Source organism: Lepidochelys olivacea (genome assembly GCF_965140295.1).
Source record: "Lepidochelys olivacea isolate rLepOli2 genome assembly, chromosome: 3".
Classification (NCBI taxonomy): Eukaryota; Metazoa; Chordata; order Testudines; family Cheloniidae; genus Lepidochelys; species Lepidochelys olivacea.
The window spans coordinates 7,813,018-7,831,609 of NC_140413.1; the positions used below are offsets into that span (position 1 = coordinate 7,813,018).

The 18,592-nt window shown below is 42.7% G+C and overlaps 1 protein-coding gene across 2 annotated transcripts in view; it reads left to right on the forward strand.

Moving 5' to 3' along the window:
* Positions 1 to 18,592, forward strand: part of FZD3 (frizzled class receptor 3) — a 102,892-nt gene that overhangs the window by 54,867 nt on the left and 29,433 nt on the right. Inside the window, exons 3-4 of one of the 2 annotated variants that reach the window (XM_084622963.1) lie at positions 3,354 to 3,550; positions 6,241 to 7,258. The exons of the other annotated variant lie outside the window; for it this stretch is intronic. Of the exons in view, the coding sequence (XP_084479089.1) occupies positions 3,354 to 3,550; positions 6,241 to 7,258 (1,215 nt within the window). The remainder of the gene's footprint in view (positions 1 to 3,353; positions 3,551 to 6,240; positions 7,259 to 18,592) is intronic. 2 annotated transcript variants of the gene reach the window in all.

Here is an 18,592-nt window from a genome sequence, read left to right on the forward strand (position 1 = left end):
AGGCACCCTGGGCAGTAGTAAGGAGCTGTTCAGCTATAGGCTGACCAGGTGCAGAATGGTGGTAGAGTGTGCATTTGGACGTTTGAAGGGTCACTGGCTCAGTTTACTGACTCGCTCAGACCTCAGCGAAACCAATATTCCCATTGTTGTTGCTGCTTGCTGTGTGCTCCACCATCTCTATGAGAGTAAGGGGAAGATGTTTATGGCGGGGTGGGAGGTTGAGGCAAATCGCCTGGCCGCTGAATATGCGCAGCCAGACACCAAGGCGGTTGGAAGAGCACAGCAGGAAGTGCTACGCATCAGAGAAGCTTTGAAAACCAGTTTCATGACTGGCCAGGGTACTGTGACATTTCTGTTTGTTTCTCCTTGATGAAAACCCGCCCCCTTGGTTGACTCTAAATTCCCTGTAAGCCACCTGTCCTCCCCACTTCGATCACAGCTTGCTTGCAAAGGAAATAAAGTCACTATCGTTTAAAAAACATGTATTCTTTATTAATTGATTATAAAAATAGGGAGATAACTCACAAGGTAGCCTGGTGGGGTGTGGGAGGAGGGTAGGAGGGAAGGAAAAGGCCATTTTAAAACTTCTTGAATGACAACCTTCTGTTGCTTGGGCTGTCCACTGGGGTGGAATGGTTGGGTGCCTGGAGCCTCCTCCTCCCCCCCCCCCCCCGTGTTCTTGGGCATGTGGGTGAGGAGGCTATGGAACTTGGGGAGGAGGGAGGGTGGTTAAACAGGGGCTGCAGCGGCAGTCTGTGATCCTGCTGCCATTCATGATCCTCCACCAGACACCAGAGCATGTCCCTTCGATCCCGCAGTAGCCCCAGCGTTGCCTCATGCCTCCTCTGATCTTCCTGCCGCCACCTCTCCTCACGTTCATCGGCCACTTTCCGGTACTCTGCTATTGTGTCCCTCCACACATTCTGCTGAGCTCTGTCAGTGCCGGATGACTGCATGAGCTCAGAGAACATTTCATCGCACATGCATTTTTTTCGACGCCTTATCTGAGAGCCTTTGGGACGGAGGAGGGAGGCTTGAAACATTTGCAGCTGCTGGAGGAAAAAGAGAGTGAAGTATTTAAAAAGATACATTTTACAGAACAATGGGTATACTTTTTCACGGTGAACAACACTATTCACATTATATAGCACATGTGATTTTGGTACAAGGTCACATTTTGCATCTTATTTTGAGTGCCTGCGACTTTGGTGTTAGAGATCACACACGCAGTGCCGGGCAACAGAATTCGGCTTGCAGGCGGCCATGGTAAGCCACAGTCTTTCAGCTTCTGCAACCTTCATAATGGCAGCACCCTCCTCTCCCATACCAAGCAAAGCATGTTGAGTTGGCCATTTAGTGCTGAGGTTTTCCTGTTAATGTGCAGCAGCAGAAACCAAACTACACCCCCATCCAATTCTCTGGGATGATTGCTTTACCCCTCACTCCACCACGTGGCTGGTATCAGGGAAGATCCCTGCTAGCCAAACGAGAACACCTCAGCGCCAATGCCACCCCCCCTCCAACTGCATGGCTAACTGCGGGGAGGATTTCTTTTCAGCCACAGGCAAACAGCCCAGTAGGAACAGCCACCTCTGAATGTCCCCTTAATTAAATTCCCCTATTTCAACCAGGTTACCATGAACGATATCACTCTCCTGAGGATAACACAGAGAGATAAAGAACTGATGTTGCTTGAATGTCAGCAAACACCGGGACCATATGCTGCCAGGCTTTGTCATGCAATGATACCAGATTACTTGCTACTAGCATGGCATGGTAAAGTGTCCTACCATGGAGGACAGAATAAGGCTGCTCTCCCCCAGAAACCTTCTGCAAAGGCTTTTAGAGTACCTCCAGGAGAGCTTCATGGAGATGTCCTTGGAGGATTTCCGCTCCATCCCCAGACACGTTAACAGCCTTTTCCAGTAGCTGTACTGGCTATGAATGCATCCCAAGTCCTCAGGGCTACTTAATCATTAAAAAACGCTTGCTTTTATATTTATTATTACATGTATTATATTTTAAAAGATACACTTACCAGAGGTCCCTTCTCCGGCTTCATTGGGTTGGGAGGGTATTTCAGTCAGGGTGATAAAAAGATCCTGGCTGTTGGGGAGAATGGTGTGCTGTGTGCTCTCCTCAAGCTCATCCTCCTCCTCCTCATCTTCCCTGTCTGCAAAATTCTCAGGTATGACGGAGAGTACTCCATCATCAGAGTCCACGGACAGGAGTGGGATAGTGATGGCAGACACCCCCCTCCTGCCCCCCCCCGTAAAATTGCACGCAGCTCAGCGTAGAAGCAGCATATCTGGGGCTCTGTCCCTGAGCATCTGTTTGATTCTTTGGTTTTCTGGTACGCTTGTCTGAGCTCCTTAAGTTTCACGCGGCACTATGTTGCGTCCCTGCTGTAGCCTCTGTCCCTTGTGGCCTCGGAGATGTTTTGAAATGTTTTCATTGAATATCAGGGTTGGAAGGGACTTCAGGAGGTCATCTAGTCCAACCCCCTGCTCAAAGCAGGACCAATCCCCAATTTTTGCCCCAGATCCCTAAATGGCCCCCTCAAGGATTGAACTCACAACCCTGGGTTTAGCAGGCCAATGCTCAAACCACTGAGATATCCCTCCCCCCATTGGCATTTGGCGTTTTGGCATTTTGTCTTTTGGAACGTAGTTCTGATAGCACAGATTCCTCTCCTCATACAGCCATCAGATCCAGTACTTCCCATTCGGTCCATGCTGGAGCTCTTTTTCGATTCTGGGACTGCATGGTTACCTGTGCTGATGAGGTCCCCTGGCCAAACAGGAAATGAGATTCAAAAGTTCCCGGGGCTTTTCCTGTACACCTGGCCAGTGCATCAGAGTTCAGAGTGCTGTCCAGAGCGGTCACAATGGGGTAGCTCCCAGAGGCCAATACCTTCGAATTGCGTACACACTAACCCTAATTTGAAACAGCGATGTCGATTTCAGCGCTAATCCCCTCTTTGGGGAGGAGTACAGAAATCAGTTTTAAGAGCCCTTTATGTCGAAAAAAATGGCTTTGTTGTGTGGACGGGTGCAAGGTTAATTCGATTTAACGCTGCTAAATCCGACATAAACTCGTAGTGTAGACCAGGCCTTAGATACTGTTGTGTAACATGGGGTCTCTTTCTCTCTCTTTTTTTAAATGCTTATATTTGCGTTAAGTGAAGCCTGGCATATGAGCGTTAATGTTCCCAACTTCTTCCATAAGGCAGCTCTTGGTTGGGAGAATGATGGTAAAGGCCGGAATGATTCATAAGACAAAGTATGGCTTACTGCTGATGTTTTCCACAAAACTGCAGTCTGCCGCTATTTAATTATTCTTTTCTTTTCTAGCCGTTTCATCCTATGGTCAATCTGGAATGCTCCAGGGATTTTCGACCATTTCTATGTGCCCTATATGCTCCAGTTTGTATGGAGTATGGACGTGTCACTCTCCCGTGTCGCAGGCTTTGTCAACGTGCATACAGCGAATGTTCCAAACTCATGGAGATGTTTGGTGTCTCTTGGCCAGAGGATATGGAATGCAGCAGGTTAGCAAATCTGTTTTTTCAGAACCACCATCTAAAAAAATTTAGTGTGTTTCAGGATGTTTTAAACTGTCTCTTTTCCAGTCCAGCAGTATGTTTCCACTACAGACAATAACCCTATTTTTCCTTCCTTTGTTTAGTGTATCTGCCTGTTTCCTGGGAAGGAAACTACTTTCATATTTCTCTCATTTCCCCACACACGCCCACATGCTGAAAATATTTATATGTGATTAGGTTAAATTAAGTGTGATATTTTAAAGGGAATTAGTATGCCAGTTGCATTTTATTTTCTTCCCCCACACTGTTTTGACCAGTGCACCAGTCTGGTTAAAGCTGTACTAGACAGCCATAGCTGACATTTTATACTTTCTAAACCAGTCTTGTAAAATTGTACTCAACTGAAGTGAGTACATTTTAATCTTTTATGTTTAATGAGAGATTAAAATGTCACTTACAAAAAAATCCTTATTTCAAAAAGCAAACACCACTGGAGAGAATACAAACAAAACAATTCCGTTTTACTTTAAGGCGGTAGCTTTGTGGCACATTGAGCAGATGATGATCACGCTCTGCTTCAGAGTGAAGCTGAAACTTGCCTCCTTCTTGATTTTTGATTTTTATTGGTCACTCCAGTGACTATAATGAAACACGGGCACAGATAAGAGGAAATGGCCCCTGAGTGGAGTGGGAAGGGAGCTGACCTTAAAGATCTGTAGATCTGTGGTGAGGTTAAAATTTAAGGCAGACTAGAGCTTGCTTTTTTTTTTTTTTTTTTTTGCCAAAGCATTGCTACTGTAAGGGCTCTCTTGTGCTGATGAGAATCCAGGGGAGACTTTGAGACCCTAATGGAAAAGACTGCTCCAATTCTAGACTCTGAAGAGAGGTCTAGTCCCTCCAAGTCATCCTATTCCTCAGGTCCCATCCTAAGAATATGGGCATCCATTCCCTAACTGCTGTGTCCAGAAAATCCCACGCACTCCATCTGCTTTCACTTTTGGCACTAGGGAAGAGAGCTCAGTGTCAACATTACAGAAATCCAATGGTAACTCTTGTTTGAGCTACTTTTTAACAGCATGTAACCTTTTTCTCTATCCTTTAGTTCATTTAAAAGTGGTATTGGTCTACACATGGAGTCCTACTGAGCATTCTTTGCCAGTTTCAAGTATATGTAAAAGTTTGGGGGGGGGGACTGTTTTTGTTCGTGACTTATTCCTAATTTTCCAAAAAGGCTGTTTTTTTAAATTTAGATCTTGCCTAATCTAACTTTCCCGTTACAAGTACAATAGTACTGTAGACAGTGTTGTTAGTGCCAAGCGTTCAAAAGTCATGAGTCAGACCCTCAAACTGTGCGTCTTTTTTTTAATTGTTGTCTTCCAGTTTTTGAACCAACCCACAATGTGTGTGTCTCTCTCAGGTTCAAAATGGAACCTTAAGTACATAAAAATTGGACCTCCTTGCTGGCTGCTCAAAGGAGGACTCCACTTACTCTCCTGTAGCCTCTGGGGTTGGAAGCTGCTATTCTATTAGCCTTCCCTCTTCCTCTATAGCTCTCAGCTCCCACCCTCATTCTCCTCTTGTACCTCTTCAGTGTCCCTCCTCCTTTTCATGTTCTCATGTTCTACCCTATTTTTCTCCTGAATCCCTTCAACCTTTTTCCCTACACATCAATATTTCTACTGCACTATGCATTACCCTGACCTATCCCGCGCTCTCCTATGCCTGGCTCTTCACATACCAGTATCTCCAGTCAGTCTCTTGCTCACCATGTTCTCCTGCTGCCTCTGTTTGGCTTTTCTACTTATCCTTGCAATTCCTTGTCTCCTCAGTGTCTGTCTAGGTACCTAACCATAGTGGCTTTAGTCTTACTGAAAACTATGAGAGTTGGTGACCATATTACTAGACAGCTTTACTCCCAGAGAGTCTACCGTCTGCTTGCAAAGATTCTCATCAAATGGCAATTGCCTTGCCCAGTATCCACCTCATTGAAAGAAATGGGAGGTGTACACCTTGGATAGGAACTTTCATGAGAGAAGGCAAGAATGGGGCAATCAAGTGACAGATTTAAAGAGTTACAAGACTTGCAATAAAATTGACTTGGCAACACTGGGTAGAGAAAAGAATATAGTTTTTGCTTTTAAGAAAGGTGTATAGCTGCCAGTAGTACTTAGCTGCTATCAGATGCAAAACTAAAGCTCTGCCTTAACTAAGGTGCTCCTGGCACACTACCATAATATTTTGCTTGGCAACTTTTTTAAAATTAAAACATGAAATCTATAATCTTGTTTTATGGCAAATTAAAGCGGTCGTTTTTACAAACACTGTAAACTGTTCATGTTAGGAGACTTGGCATCTTTTGTGTCTACAGCACTAAACGCACTGACAGAGCTTAGGTCCTAATTCAGCAAAGCATTTATGTACATGCTAAGCATGTGAGTAGCCCTATTGTCAACTTTGTGAGACTACTCACCCTGAAATTTAGGCATCTACTTAAATGCTGTGCTGAATCAGGCTTTACCCAGTAATACAGAGGGAGAATGAAATTATGTCCATATGATTAATGAATTACCTTTTTATGTCGATTTTTAGTTTTCCATCCAGTTGTTTTCTAAAGCTAGAGACATAAAGCAGAACAGGATATCTAGAGTATGGGTAAATAAACGTACATAATTCCCATATTTATTTATTTTTTTTAGATTCCCGGACTGTGATGAGCCTTACCCTCGTCTCGTAGACCTCAATTTAGCTGGAGAGCCCACAGAAGAGGCCCCAATGGCAGTGCAGAGGGACTATGGCTTTTGGTGCCCCCGGGAGTTGAAAATAGACCCTGATCTGGGTTATTCTTTCCTGAGGGTACAAGACTGTTCCCCTCCTTGTCCAAATATGTACTTTAGGCGTGAAGAGCTCTCCTTTGCCCGATATTTCATCGGAGTGATTTCCATCGTCTGCCTTTCTGCTACCTTGTTTACTTTTTTAACTTTTCTGATTGATGTCACAAGATTCCGCTATCCAGAAAGACCCATTATATTTTATGCTGTCTGTTACATGATGGTGTCATTAATTTTCTTCATTGGCTTTTTGCTTGAGGACCGAGTAGCGTGCAATGCATCTAGCCCTGCGCAGTACAAGGCTTCCACAGTGACACAGGGCTCTCATAACAAAGCTTGCACCATGCTTTTCATGGTGCTGTATTTCTTTACCATGGCTGGCAGTGTTTGGTGGGTCATTCTTACCATCACATGGTTCTTGGCAGCTGTGCCAAAGTGGGGCAGTGAAGCAATTGAGAAGAAAGCATTGCTCTTCCATGCCAGTGCATGGGGCATTCCAGGAACTCTAACCATCATCCTTTTAGCAATGAATAAAATTGAAGGTGACAATATTAGTGGCGTGTGTTTTGTTGGCCTCTATGATGTGGATGCATTACGATATTTTGTTCTTGCCCCCCTCTGCCTGTATGTTGTGGTTGGAGTTTCTCTGCTGCTCGCTGGCATTATCTCCCTCAATCGGGTTCGCATTGAAATCCCATTAGAAAAAGAGAACCAGGACAAGCTGGTGAAGTTCATGATCCGGATTGGCGTGTTCAGTGTTCTGTACCTCGTTCCACTCTTGGTTGTAATTGGCTGCTATTTCTATGAGCAGGCTTTCCGAGGTGTGTGGGAGACAACATGGATACAAGAACGCTGCAGAGAATATCACATCCCATGCCCATATCAGGTGAGGAAATTGATACGGGATATTCAGGAATGCAAAGAAATGAGAAGTGAGGGGATTCTGTAGGGATTTAACTATCTATTGCTGAAAAACAGCTGCTCTTCCTGGTGGGGAGGGTTATTGCCATTATTTGTTGTATTAATCAATGCATTTGATCTTCAAAAAGGCTATTACAGAACAAATCTGTGTATGCAGCAAATGTGCAGTGCACCTTTTTGACAGAGCCTTGGAGAATTATGACCTTTTTGTTATAGTCAATGGGATTTATAATGCTTTTCTCTTAGTTTCTTGGGTTTTTTGTTTGTTTTTATTTATGGCACCCACAAGAGGACAGAGGAAGGAGCCCTTTTATACCAATTCCAAGAGCGGGGTCATGGGGCTTGTCTTTTGAAGGGGTAATCAAGTGTTTGTTTCAAGCCTTGCCCTAAAGGGAGGTCTGATGTGCAACTGAATTTCATCAATGGTCTGCTTGTTAACAATTTTTAAAGGTTTTGTGTTTTTCTGTACCTGTATCTAATGATGTTTTAGTGATTCTCAACTAAGGGTACACGTATCGCTGGGGGTACGCAGAGGTCTTCCAGGGGATACGTTAACTCATCTAGATATTTGTCTAGTTTCACAATGGGCTACATAAAAAACACTAGCAAAGTTAGTATAAACTAAAATTTCATACAGACAATGACTTGTTTATACTGCTCTAAATATTATATATGGAAATGTAAGTACAATATTTATAAATCAATTGGAATATAATTATATGATAAAAATGAGAAAGTAAGCAATTTTTCAGTAATAGTGTGCTGTAACACTTTTGTATTTGATTTTTTAAGTGAGGTGAAACTTGGGGGTACGCAAGACAAATCAGACTCCTGAAAGAGGTATGGTAGTCTGGAAAGATTGAGAGCCACTGTTTTAGACCACAGTTTTCCATGTCACTTTCAGGAAACCCACGTATGTGTCAAACAGTTGGGTAAAATCTTATCTGAAGTAACCTGTACAGAAAGTCAGAGTTTGTAGTTCATCACGTTTATTTTTAAAGAATAGGTTTGGCTTGTCAGTGTTTGATACAGTTACCATGTAAGCAAATACCATAGCGAATACTAGATGCCAGACTCTCCACTATGACAGGTTTCAGAGTAGCAGCCGTGTTAGTCTGAATCCGTAAAAAGAAAAGGAGTACTTGTGGCACCTTAGAGACTAACAAATTTATTAGAGCATAAGCTTTCATGAGCTACAGCCCACTTCACTCTCCACTATGTTACACCAATTTGGTGGTGGTGTAATTAGATTTAGAAAGGAGAAAAATCGGACACACAGAGAGTAGTTGATCAGATGAAGCCGAATTTCTTTTATTGTGCTAATGTGGTTGTGGCAAAACATTGAGTTTCTAAAATATTCAGATTTGTTAGTTTCTAGGGCATGATCTCTGTTTTGCATCTCAATGGAAAACCTTTCACAATACTTTATTTGAAGGGGGTTATATAACAACATGAGTTCCATTAGGTGACTGCGCTTACACTGGTATAAATACCATGGCAGCGTTCAGCTCTAAAGCAAAGTTCATGTTTTAGTGCCATAAAAATATCACTTAAAGGTTCGGAATACTTTGTATGGCTTGATGATATTCCTTTCTGACTTGTAACCCTTTATTGTTTTTTCTTACTTTCTATTACTTTTTGAGTAAGTAATAGAAAAAAAATTAAGTACATCTGAAGCAGGAAGCCTACTAAAAACCAATGGAGTCACTGGACGATTGAGATGCTAAGGGACCACTCAAGTGAGATAAAGCCATTTGAAGGGCCCTTGAGAGATCATCTAGTCCAACCCCCTGTGTTGAGGAAGGACCAAGTATACCAAGACTGTCTCTTACAGGTGTTTGACTAAACTGTTGTTAAACCTCCAATGACAGGGATTCCACAACCTCCCTTGAAAGCATATACCAGTGCTTAACTGTCCTTATAGTTTAAAAGATTTTCCTAATATCTAACCTAAATCTCCCTTGCTGCAGATTTAGCCCATTACTTCTTGTCCTACCTTCAGTGGACATGGAGAATAATTGATCCCTCTCCTCTTTATAACAGTGCTTAACATATTTGAAGACTGTTATCCAGACCCCCCTCAGGCTTCTTTTCTCAAGGCTCAAAATACCCAATTTCTTTTAACCTTTCCTCCATAGGTCAGGTTTTCTAAGCTTTTAATCATTTCTGTTGCTCTCCTCTGGACTTTCTCCATTTGAGCCACATTTTTCCTAAAATGTGGCACCCACAGTTTGGACACAGTACTCCAGCTGAGGTCTCACTAGTGCTGAGTAGAGTGAGACAATTGCCTCCTGTGTCTTACAAAGAACATTCCTGTTACTACATCCCAGAATACTAGCCTTTTTTGCAACTGCATCACATTGACTCACATTCAGTCTGTGATCCACTGTAATTCCCAGACCCTCTTCAGTAGTACTACCACACAGCCAGTTTTTCCCCGTTTTGTAATTGTGCATTTGATTTTTTTCCTTTAAGTGAAGTATTTTGCACTTGTCTATTGAATTTCGTCTTGTTGACTTCAGATCAATTCTCCAATTTGTCAAGATCGGAGAATAGGATTAGAATTCAAAACAAAGGGCTTGCAGTCCCTCCCAGCTTATCTGCAAATTTGATAAGCATGTTCTCTGCTCCATTATCCAGCTCCTTAATGAAAACATTGAATAGTACTGGACTCAGGACAGACTCTTGCGGGACCCCAGTAGATGAGTCCTCCCAGTTTGATGATAAACCATTGATAACTATTCTTTGTAGTACAGTCTTTCAACCTTTTGTGCACCAACTTTATAGTAATATCATTCTAGACCACATTTCCCTAGTTTGCATGAGAATGTCATGTGGGTCTGTCAAAAGCCTTACTAAAAATCAAGATATATCCTGTCTACAACTTCCCCCCCATGCACTAGGTCGGCAACCCTGTCAAAGGAGGACACTAGACTGGTCTTGTATGATTTTGTTTTTGACAAATCCACGCTGGCTATTCCTTATTACCCTATTAGTCTCTAGGTGCTTACAAACTAATTGTTTTATAATTTGTTCCAGTATCTTTCTAGGCATCAAAGTTAGGCTGACTGGTCTGTAATTCCCTGGGTCCTCTTTTTTTTCCTTGGTTCTATATTAGTCCTTCTCCAGTCCTCTGGGACCTCACCCATCCATGAATTCTCAAAGATAATTGCTAACTGTTTTGAGATTGCTTCATCTAGTTCTTTAAGTATTCTCTGGTGAATTTCATCAGGCCCTGCTGAACTGAATATATCTAATTTATCTAAATATTTTTTAATCTGTTCTTTCCCTATTTTGGCTTTGTAATGTATAAAATTGGATGGGATATTGCTTACTCAGAATTCATGGAGTATTTTAAAGATGGAAATGTGTAGCATCTTAATGAGCAAAATCCTGGTTAGTGGAATAATGTCAGCATGTAGTAAAAATACTACTCAAATCTCCAGCAAACCATTAACATTATAATAGCTCAGCAGGAGTTGTTATATTGTCAATGGAAGAACAATAATGGTTCTATTCACATCAAATTGGGTCGAAGGACCTGTAGACCCTATGGAATATTAGAAGGGTTTTTCTTTTAACCCTTGAAACTTTTTCTTAAGATAAACATGCTTCCCCACTTAAACTATCCAGGGCCCTAATTTAAACAGATTTACAAAATAGCAATCAGTTGATTTATCCTTGGATGGTCAAAGCTATTGAGAAACAGATTAAGGTTTGGGGCCAATCTTAAGATTTTTAGTATGTTTTGATAGTCTTGCATCTCTCTTTTTAAATAATCTTTAAAATGTTTGAATTGTAGGGGCTCTATTTTGTGGGGGAGGGAGGAGTTTCCTGAGGTCCTCACTCAGTCCTTACTCGGGCAACATTGAATGATTTCCGTTATTTATGTCTAAATAAGGACTTCTGGGTTTGTCCCATTAAGAGTAAACTGTGTTACAGTTAAGAGACTAGCACTTAATCCCACGGCACAATGGTTTGCTAAAATGTTGACAAGGTTTCTATAGAATTACGTTATTTTATTTCAACTACAGAATAGGAATAAGAGATATAGGAGATGTGGCTGGGGTATTCTTGTCTGCCGCAACAGCCTATAAGGGCCATCACAGCCAGGATTCTAATTCAGGCAAGCCCTCAAGGTGCTCTAACCTACATGAAGGGCTAACCAGGTCTTGGCAAGCCCCAGGTCAGAGAGACAATCACCTTTATGCTGTCACTTTGAACCTTGCATTGAGTGTAGTTCAGGCTCTGGAATGAATTGGTTCATATAATCTTTATAATCAGTGCTTGTTTTGGAGAGCAGCAGTACATTTTCCTGTGGAATGTGAGCATGTGCAGTAATCTGTTATGTTCTTTTGTGACTTGTTTGGTTCTATCCTTTGTCCTCCAGGTATTAGTATAAAAGTATTCTAGGTCACATTGTGCTGTTTCAGCCAGTCTGAACTGCCATTAAGATCCCACATACAAACACGCTTCTGAGGAGATTTGCTGGAAGTTGGATGGAGGGCAACATTTCAGATTTGTGAATTCTCACTAAAGAAACAAAAAATAATAATTTCAATCTATGACTTGTTAGTAACAGAGACAATCGCTAATGTAATTGAAGAGGATTTACTTGCATTTTACTTATGTGACAATTTATTTAAAAAAAAAAAAGTGGTATGGAGAAAGGATTCAGATTGTTACTTAGATATGTTTTAAATGTCCTTAAAGCGTATTTTTTGGGAAATGTATTAAATTCATGGGTTTTACCTTAAATGGATGGGGTAGGAGTGAATTATTCCTACCAACTTTTATAACCCCCCTTTAATATACAGTTAGAAAAATCTCAAGATCTCTGTAGTACAGCATATATTTTTAAATGTGAGGTGGGAAAAAATAATCTGTTACCAGAAATAATTAGTTTAGTGGCCTCTCATATTTAGGACTCTAGCCACAATAATTTGATCTGATCTAGTAATTCTGCTTCCAGTCAATAACATTTCTCTATTAATTGTAATCTAAAATTGCTTTAACCTAAAGTTAATTTTATTAACCCTTCCCATCTACATCTACAGGTGTTTTTAGATTTAAGGATGTATCATTTTTTTGTTCACCTACATGTCAGAAGTTTCTTATTTTCAATATATTAATGCAATTATTTTTTTAAAATACCCTTATTTAGCTGTCTTTAAACTACAGAATTCTAGTTGAGCCAAAAACCTTAACTGTATATTGCTTTTTGTAAGGCGGTCGCAGCGGTCTCCCCATCTATCAGGGAGGGAGGCCACGGCCCCTCGCTACAATGCCTCTGGAGTGACTCAGTTCAGGGGGGAATTAGCCAACCATTAGGCCCAAGCCTGCAGTCCAGGCAGAGCAGCAATGAGTCTATCGGCGCCAGCCCTAAGTCAGGGCGGGGTAGCAAACAGTTAATGGGTCTGGCCTGCAGTCAGGCAGAGCAGCAGTGAGTCTAAGGGGGCTCAGGCCCTTGAGCAAGGTGGGGCACCAACAGATAAGGGACTCTGGCCTTCAGTTAGGGTAGAGCAACACAACAGTCTCGGGGGATCAATTCTCTGGTGGGGCAGACAGCAAAACCCTCTGGCATCCTAGCTGTGGTGGACGACACACCAATGCAGGCCTCTTGGTCTAAAGGTGGGAGGCTGCCATGCCCTGGGGTAGGGCAGCAGGGGGTAGGGCGACGCAGACCCACCTGACTCCACTGCATCCTAGCCCAGGGCCCTAACAGTGGCAGAGTGTTCCGCCACTAGGTCGGCGGGGACTCCAGCCACAACATGCTGGCCAGCTGGCAATCAGTAATGCAGCCGAACCCTATTCGGCTTCCTTCCTACACTCCCATTCAGGAGGTACCTGGATTCTGGGGTCATCGTTTGTCTCGCCGGGGTAAATGGCTAATGGTAGCCCCAACAGCTCCGTGGTTTCTCCAGTGCCTGGCAGCTATCTGGGGGAAGGCCACACTCCCTCAATACGGTTTTGGCTCATCAGTAGCTAATGCCTGGCTTTGTACCTTTTGTTTTAAAAGGTATATTCATAAAAGATAAACATTTCAAAAGCACCTATGTGCTATTTTGGTAGGGGCTGGGTAAGGGTGATTAGTGCTTCATTTTCTGCCTCCTGTTTTAGGATGGTTTTCCTTAAAGCCCCAGCTCCTGGAGTCAAGTGAATGTGATCATTTCAGCCTTCATTCTTACAGAAAAAGTATGTTTCTAGCCCTCATGGCTATGGAGAAAGCTTCAAAATGTGATCTCAGTGCACCCTAAAGGCTCAAAAACCAGAAGGCAAATAAAAAACACCAAATCTATTATTTTTACATAAACTCATGATTTTAAAACCAATCTCATGATTTTTGGTGAGCCTAACTCATGATTTTTGAACATTTGGGGTTGGCAAAACTGCATCTCCTCCTTCTTTCCTGAACAAACAGAAGGAAGTTAACACAAAAGGTATACAAATATTCCTGTAGAGTCCCTTCAACATTGGGGATCCCTCTTGAAGAGGGAATCCGATGAGCATATGACAGGGTAGAGCAGGGGTGGGCAAACTACGGCCCGTGGGCCTATCAGAACTTTTAATCTGACCCTTGAGCTTCTGCCGGGGAGTGGGGTCAGGGGTTTGCCCCGTTCCAGCCGGCGGGGAGGACCTCAGGGGTGCAGGTGTAACCCACACACCTCCTGGGTGAGGTGTTCTGTCCCATCTAGTGGCACTGAGACCACTTAGAGAGAGTTAAATGAGTCTGCTCTACAGCCTTAGCTAACAGCTAGTTGGCTTTTAGCTCATATGGTAGAGGCTCATGCACTAAGCTCCAGTGGCCCCAGGTTCGATCCCGCCCACCGATGATTGGGGTCTGTCGGTGTTATACAGGCTCCGGGCAGCACTTACCTCAAGCAGCTCCCGGAAGCAGCGGCATGTCCTCCCTCCGGCTCCTAAGCATAGGGGTAGCCATGGGGCTCTGCACACTGCCCCTGCCCCAAGCACTGCCCCCACATCTCCTCTTGGCCGGGAACCACAGCCAATGGAGCTACAGGGATGGCATCTGCAGACAGGGCAGTGCACAGAGCCACCTGGCCGGCGCCATGCCTCTGCGTAGGAGCCGGAGGGGGGCATGCTGCTACTTCTTGGAGTTGTGGGGGCGGCACCTGCGCATGGGGCATCACATAGAGTCGCTTGGCTGCTCCTCCACGTAGGAGCTGGGGTGGGGGACATGCCACTGATTCCAGGTAAGCGCCGCCTGGAGCCTGCACCCCGATCCCCTTCCAAACCCCTCGGTCCCAGCTTGGAGCACTCCCCGCACCCCAAACCCCTCATCCCCAGCCCTGCCCCAGAGCCAGAGACCCCACCCCTAATTTCGTGAGCATTCATGGCTCACCATACAATTTCCTCTACCCAGATGTGGCCCTCAGGCCAAAAAGTTTCCCCACCTCTGGGGTAGAGTAACAGGGGGCCCAGAGCCAGGAATAACACCAAGGAGTCCTGAATCCATCATCTGCTGCAATCATTAGAACTGTATAGGACACATCCCATGCTGCATTGATGGTAATGGAAGTTTTGCCTAAGTTTAAGGGTAACAGCTAAAAAATTTAGCTCTAATTCTGCAAGTATGTTCTTCATAGAAAATTAACAGGTAAAGGTGAATTATTCCTTTGAAATTGCAGGCTATAAAATCACACACAAATATAGTACATAATGAGTGTTTACCTTGATTTTTTTAAACTTTAACGTGGAAGTTTGAATTGAAATGCAATTTTTAATTTGTAACAATGTAGCTGAATCACACTAAGGAAGTTTTGTAACAGACTTTCTCTTCCCATGGCTGCAGTGAAGTGTAACCCCAGTTGACACTACTTTACTTTCATGCACAAGTGCTTTAGAACAATTGCACTGCAGACCAAAGAGTCGAAAAAAACAGGAGGCATGTAAACATCTTGCCGAAACCAGTGACCAGAAGTAATTGTTTGAGTGTTGAATCCTCTGCATTGTGGGATGCAGAATAAATTGGGATGGTGTTTTCACCTTGTTTCCTTGAAGAAATATGCAACATTTGCAGAGTGTTCCATAAATCACAGGAGTTGCCAATATTTTTTTTAAATATGAAGTGTCTCCGTTGTTTTGACTATCTGTGTTACCATCACTTTTCAAAGAACAGAGGGAAGGGAGTTAACTTGAATACAGAAAAGAAGCTTTGTTAAGAAATGTACTATCAGGTTGATTTCTAAAACATTTAATGTCATTGGTATATGGCACAGCGATTAAAAATATGTATATATATAAATCTAGATTTTCCTTTTCAAAAACAAGGTATTATTTAGAACTCCTCATAGTAGATGTAATGGGTTTGCTTAAATCTGCCCTAAGAAGCTGATGCTTGTTAAATGTAATTATCCTATTCTCAAAGAAGGCTCCATTTAAAAGGGAAAACCACGATCTAAAGCTTTGTCTATACTGGACTTTCGTCGGTAAAACTTCTGTTGTTCAAGGGTGTGAAAAAAACACACACCCAAAGTTTTACCGATGACAAGCGCCAGTGTGAACAGAACTTTATCAGTGGGAGAGCTCTCTTGTCAACTGGCTCTTGTTGGGGGTGGAAATTTTTTGTCTGCACAGCTGTGTCGCTACAAGGTGGTAGTGTAGACATAGCCTAAGTCTTTCTGGAGCTCAGTTTACTCAGAGGTCATTCAGCAAGTCCGAATATCAAAATAGACTTTTTGTATCCCTCATCAACTAAGTTAATAAAAATAAAGTCGACACAGAAGATATTGCACCACTTCATAGAGGTGAATCAATTAATTTCTCGTATCTACTTCAGATTTTAAGAAAAGCATTTCATTCAAACTCATTGCCCAAATAGCTCACTTGTAGCTCCAACAATATCAGTTATCCTGTCTCCATGTTGCACTTCTAAGAGGTCGTCTACACTAGAAGTGCTACAGTGGTGCAGCCACAATATGTCTGGTGAAGACTATGCCAATGGGAGAGAGAGCTCTCCTGTCAGCATAATAAGTCGACCTCCACAAGAGGTCTCCCACCACCATAGTGTTGTCCATACCAGTGCTTAGGTTGGTGTAACTTACGTTGCTTGCGGGTGGCTTATTCACACTTCTGAGTGATATAAGTGGCTTTATAAACGGCTGTTACTCTGAAACCTGTCATAAGTGGTAGTGTACACCAAGCCCTAGTCACTCTTGGGATGTAAATGAAGGGAACACATGTTCTCACATCACCTCAGCATGCAGATGTCTTGCAGTATATTAAGAATACAGACTGAAGGCAGTCATTCATGCAGTCTGACAAATCTGTGGCAGAGAATTTTTGAAGATTTAGAAGAGGTCGTTTTTCTTCCACTATAGTATCCAGACTGTTTGATCTGTATATGGGTAATTTTTCCAAATATTTTCCTAAGAGTCATCTTTCCTTCTTATTTGTTGAATGTTTTGTATACTAGTTCTTGTCAAAGAAGGACTTTAAAAGGAATTCCTCGTTTATTAATATGCCTACTCTCTCCCTGAACTACTACTACTTACTCTGATATATTTTTATGGAGGCTCTTTATTCCTACTCACCACTTCAGCTATCATTAACGAATTCTTCTTTCCTCCATTATTTGAAGCTCAGATTCAAAGACTTCAAGGTCAGAAGGAACCATCATGATCATCTAGTCTGACCTCTCCTGCACATTGTAGGCCACAGAACCTCACTCATCCACTTCTGAAGTAGGCCCCTAACCACTGGCTGAGTTACTGAAGTTCTCAAAACATTATTTAAAGACTTCCAGTTACAGAGAATTCCCATTTATACTAATTTAAACCTGTAAGTGACCCGTACCCCATGCTGCAGAGGAAGGCAAAAAAAACCCCCACGGTGTCTGCCAATCTGACCTGGGGGAAAATTCCTTCCCAATCCCAAATATGGCAATCAGTTGGACCCTAAGCATGTGGGCAAGACCTGCCAGGCAGATACCTGGGTAAGAATTCTCTGTCGTAACTCAGAACTCTCCCTACCTAGCGTCCCATCGCTGGCCGTTGGGGATTTTTGCTACTGGTAGTCGCCAATGGGCCACATGCCATTGTAGGTAGTCCCATCATACCATCCACTCCATAAACTTATCAAGCTCAGTCTTGAAGCCTGTTAGAGTTTTTGCCCCCACTGCTTCCCTTGGAAGATTGTTCCAGAGCTTCACTCTTCTGATGGTGAGAAACCTTCACCTAATTTTGAGCCTAAACTTGTTGACGGCCAGTTTATATCCATTTGTTCTTGTGTCCTCTTAAATAACTCCTCTCCATCCCAGGTATTTATCACTCTGATGTATTGATAGAGAGCAATCATATCTCCCCTAAGGCTATTTTTGATTAGGCTAAATAAGCCAAGCTCTTTGAGTCTCCTCTCATAAGATAGGTTTTCCATTCCTCAGATCATCCTAGTAGCCCTTCTCTGCACTTGTTCCAGTTTGAATGCATCTTTTTTAAACATGGGAGACTAGAACTGTATTCCAGATTAGGTCTCACTAGTGTCTTGTATAATGGTACTAACACTTCTCCGTCTCTACTGGAAATACCTTGCCTGATGCATCCTAGGACTGCATTAGCCTTTTTCATGGCTGTATCACATTGACAGCTCATAGGCCATCCTCTGATCAACTAATATACCGAGGTCTTTCTCCTCCTCTGTCATTTCCAACTGATAAGTCCCCAGTTTATAGCAAAAATTCTTGTTGTTAGTCCCTAAATGCATGACCTTGATTTTGAAGTATTACATTTCATCCCATTTCTAGTACTCCAGTTTACAAGGCCATCCAGATTTTCTTGAATGATATTCCAGTCCTCCTCCATATTGGATATACCTCCCAACTTTGTCGTCCGCAAATTTTATTAGCACATGCTCGCTTTTTGTGCTAGTAATAAAGGGCAGTAATAAAAATGTTTAAGATTGGTCCCAAGACCAATTCCTGAGGAACTCCACTGCTGACCTCCCTTCAGCCTGACAGTTCATGTTTCAGTATGACCCGTTGTAGTCTCCCCTTTAACCAGTTCCTTATCCACCTTTCAGTTCTCACATTAATCCCCATTTTCTCCAGTTTAACTAGTAATTTCTCATGTGGAACAGTATCAAATGCCTTACTGAAATCCAGACAGATTAGATCTACTGCATTTCCTTTGTCTAAAAAATCCATTTCCTTCTCAGAGAAGGAGATCACGTTGGTCTGACGCGATCTACCTTTTGTAAAACCATGTTGTATTTTATCCCAATTACCATTCACTTCTATGTCTTTTAACTACTTTCACTTTCAAAAGTTTCTTCCAAGACCTTG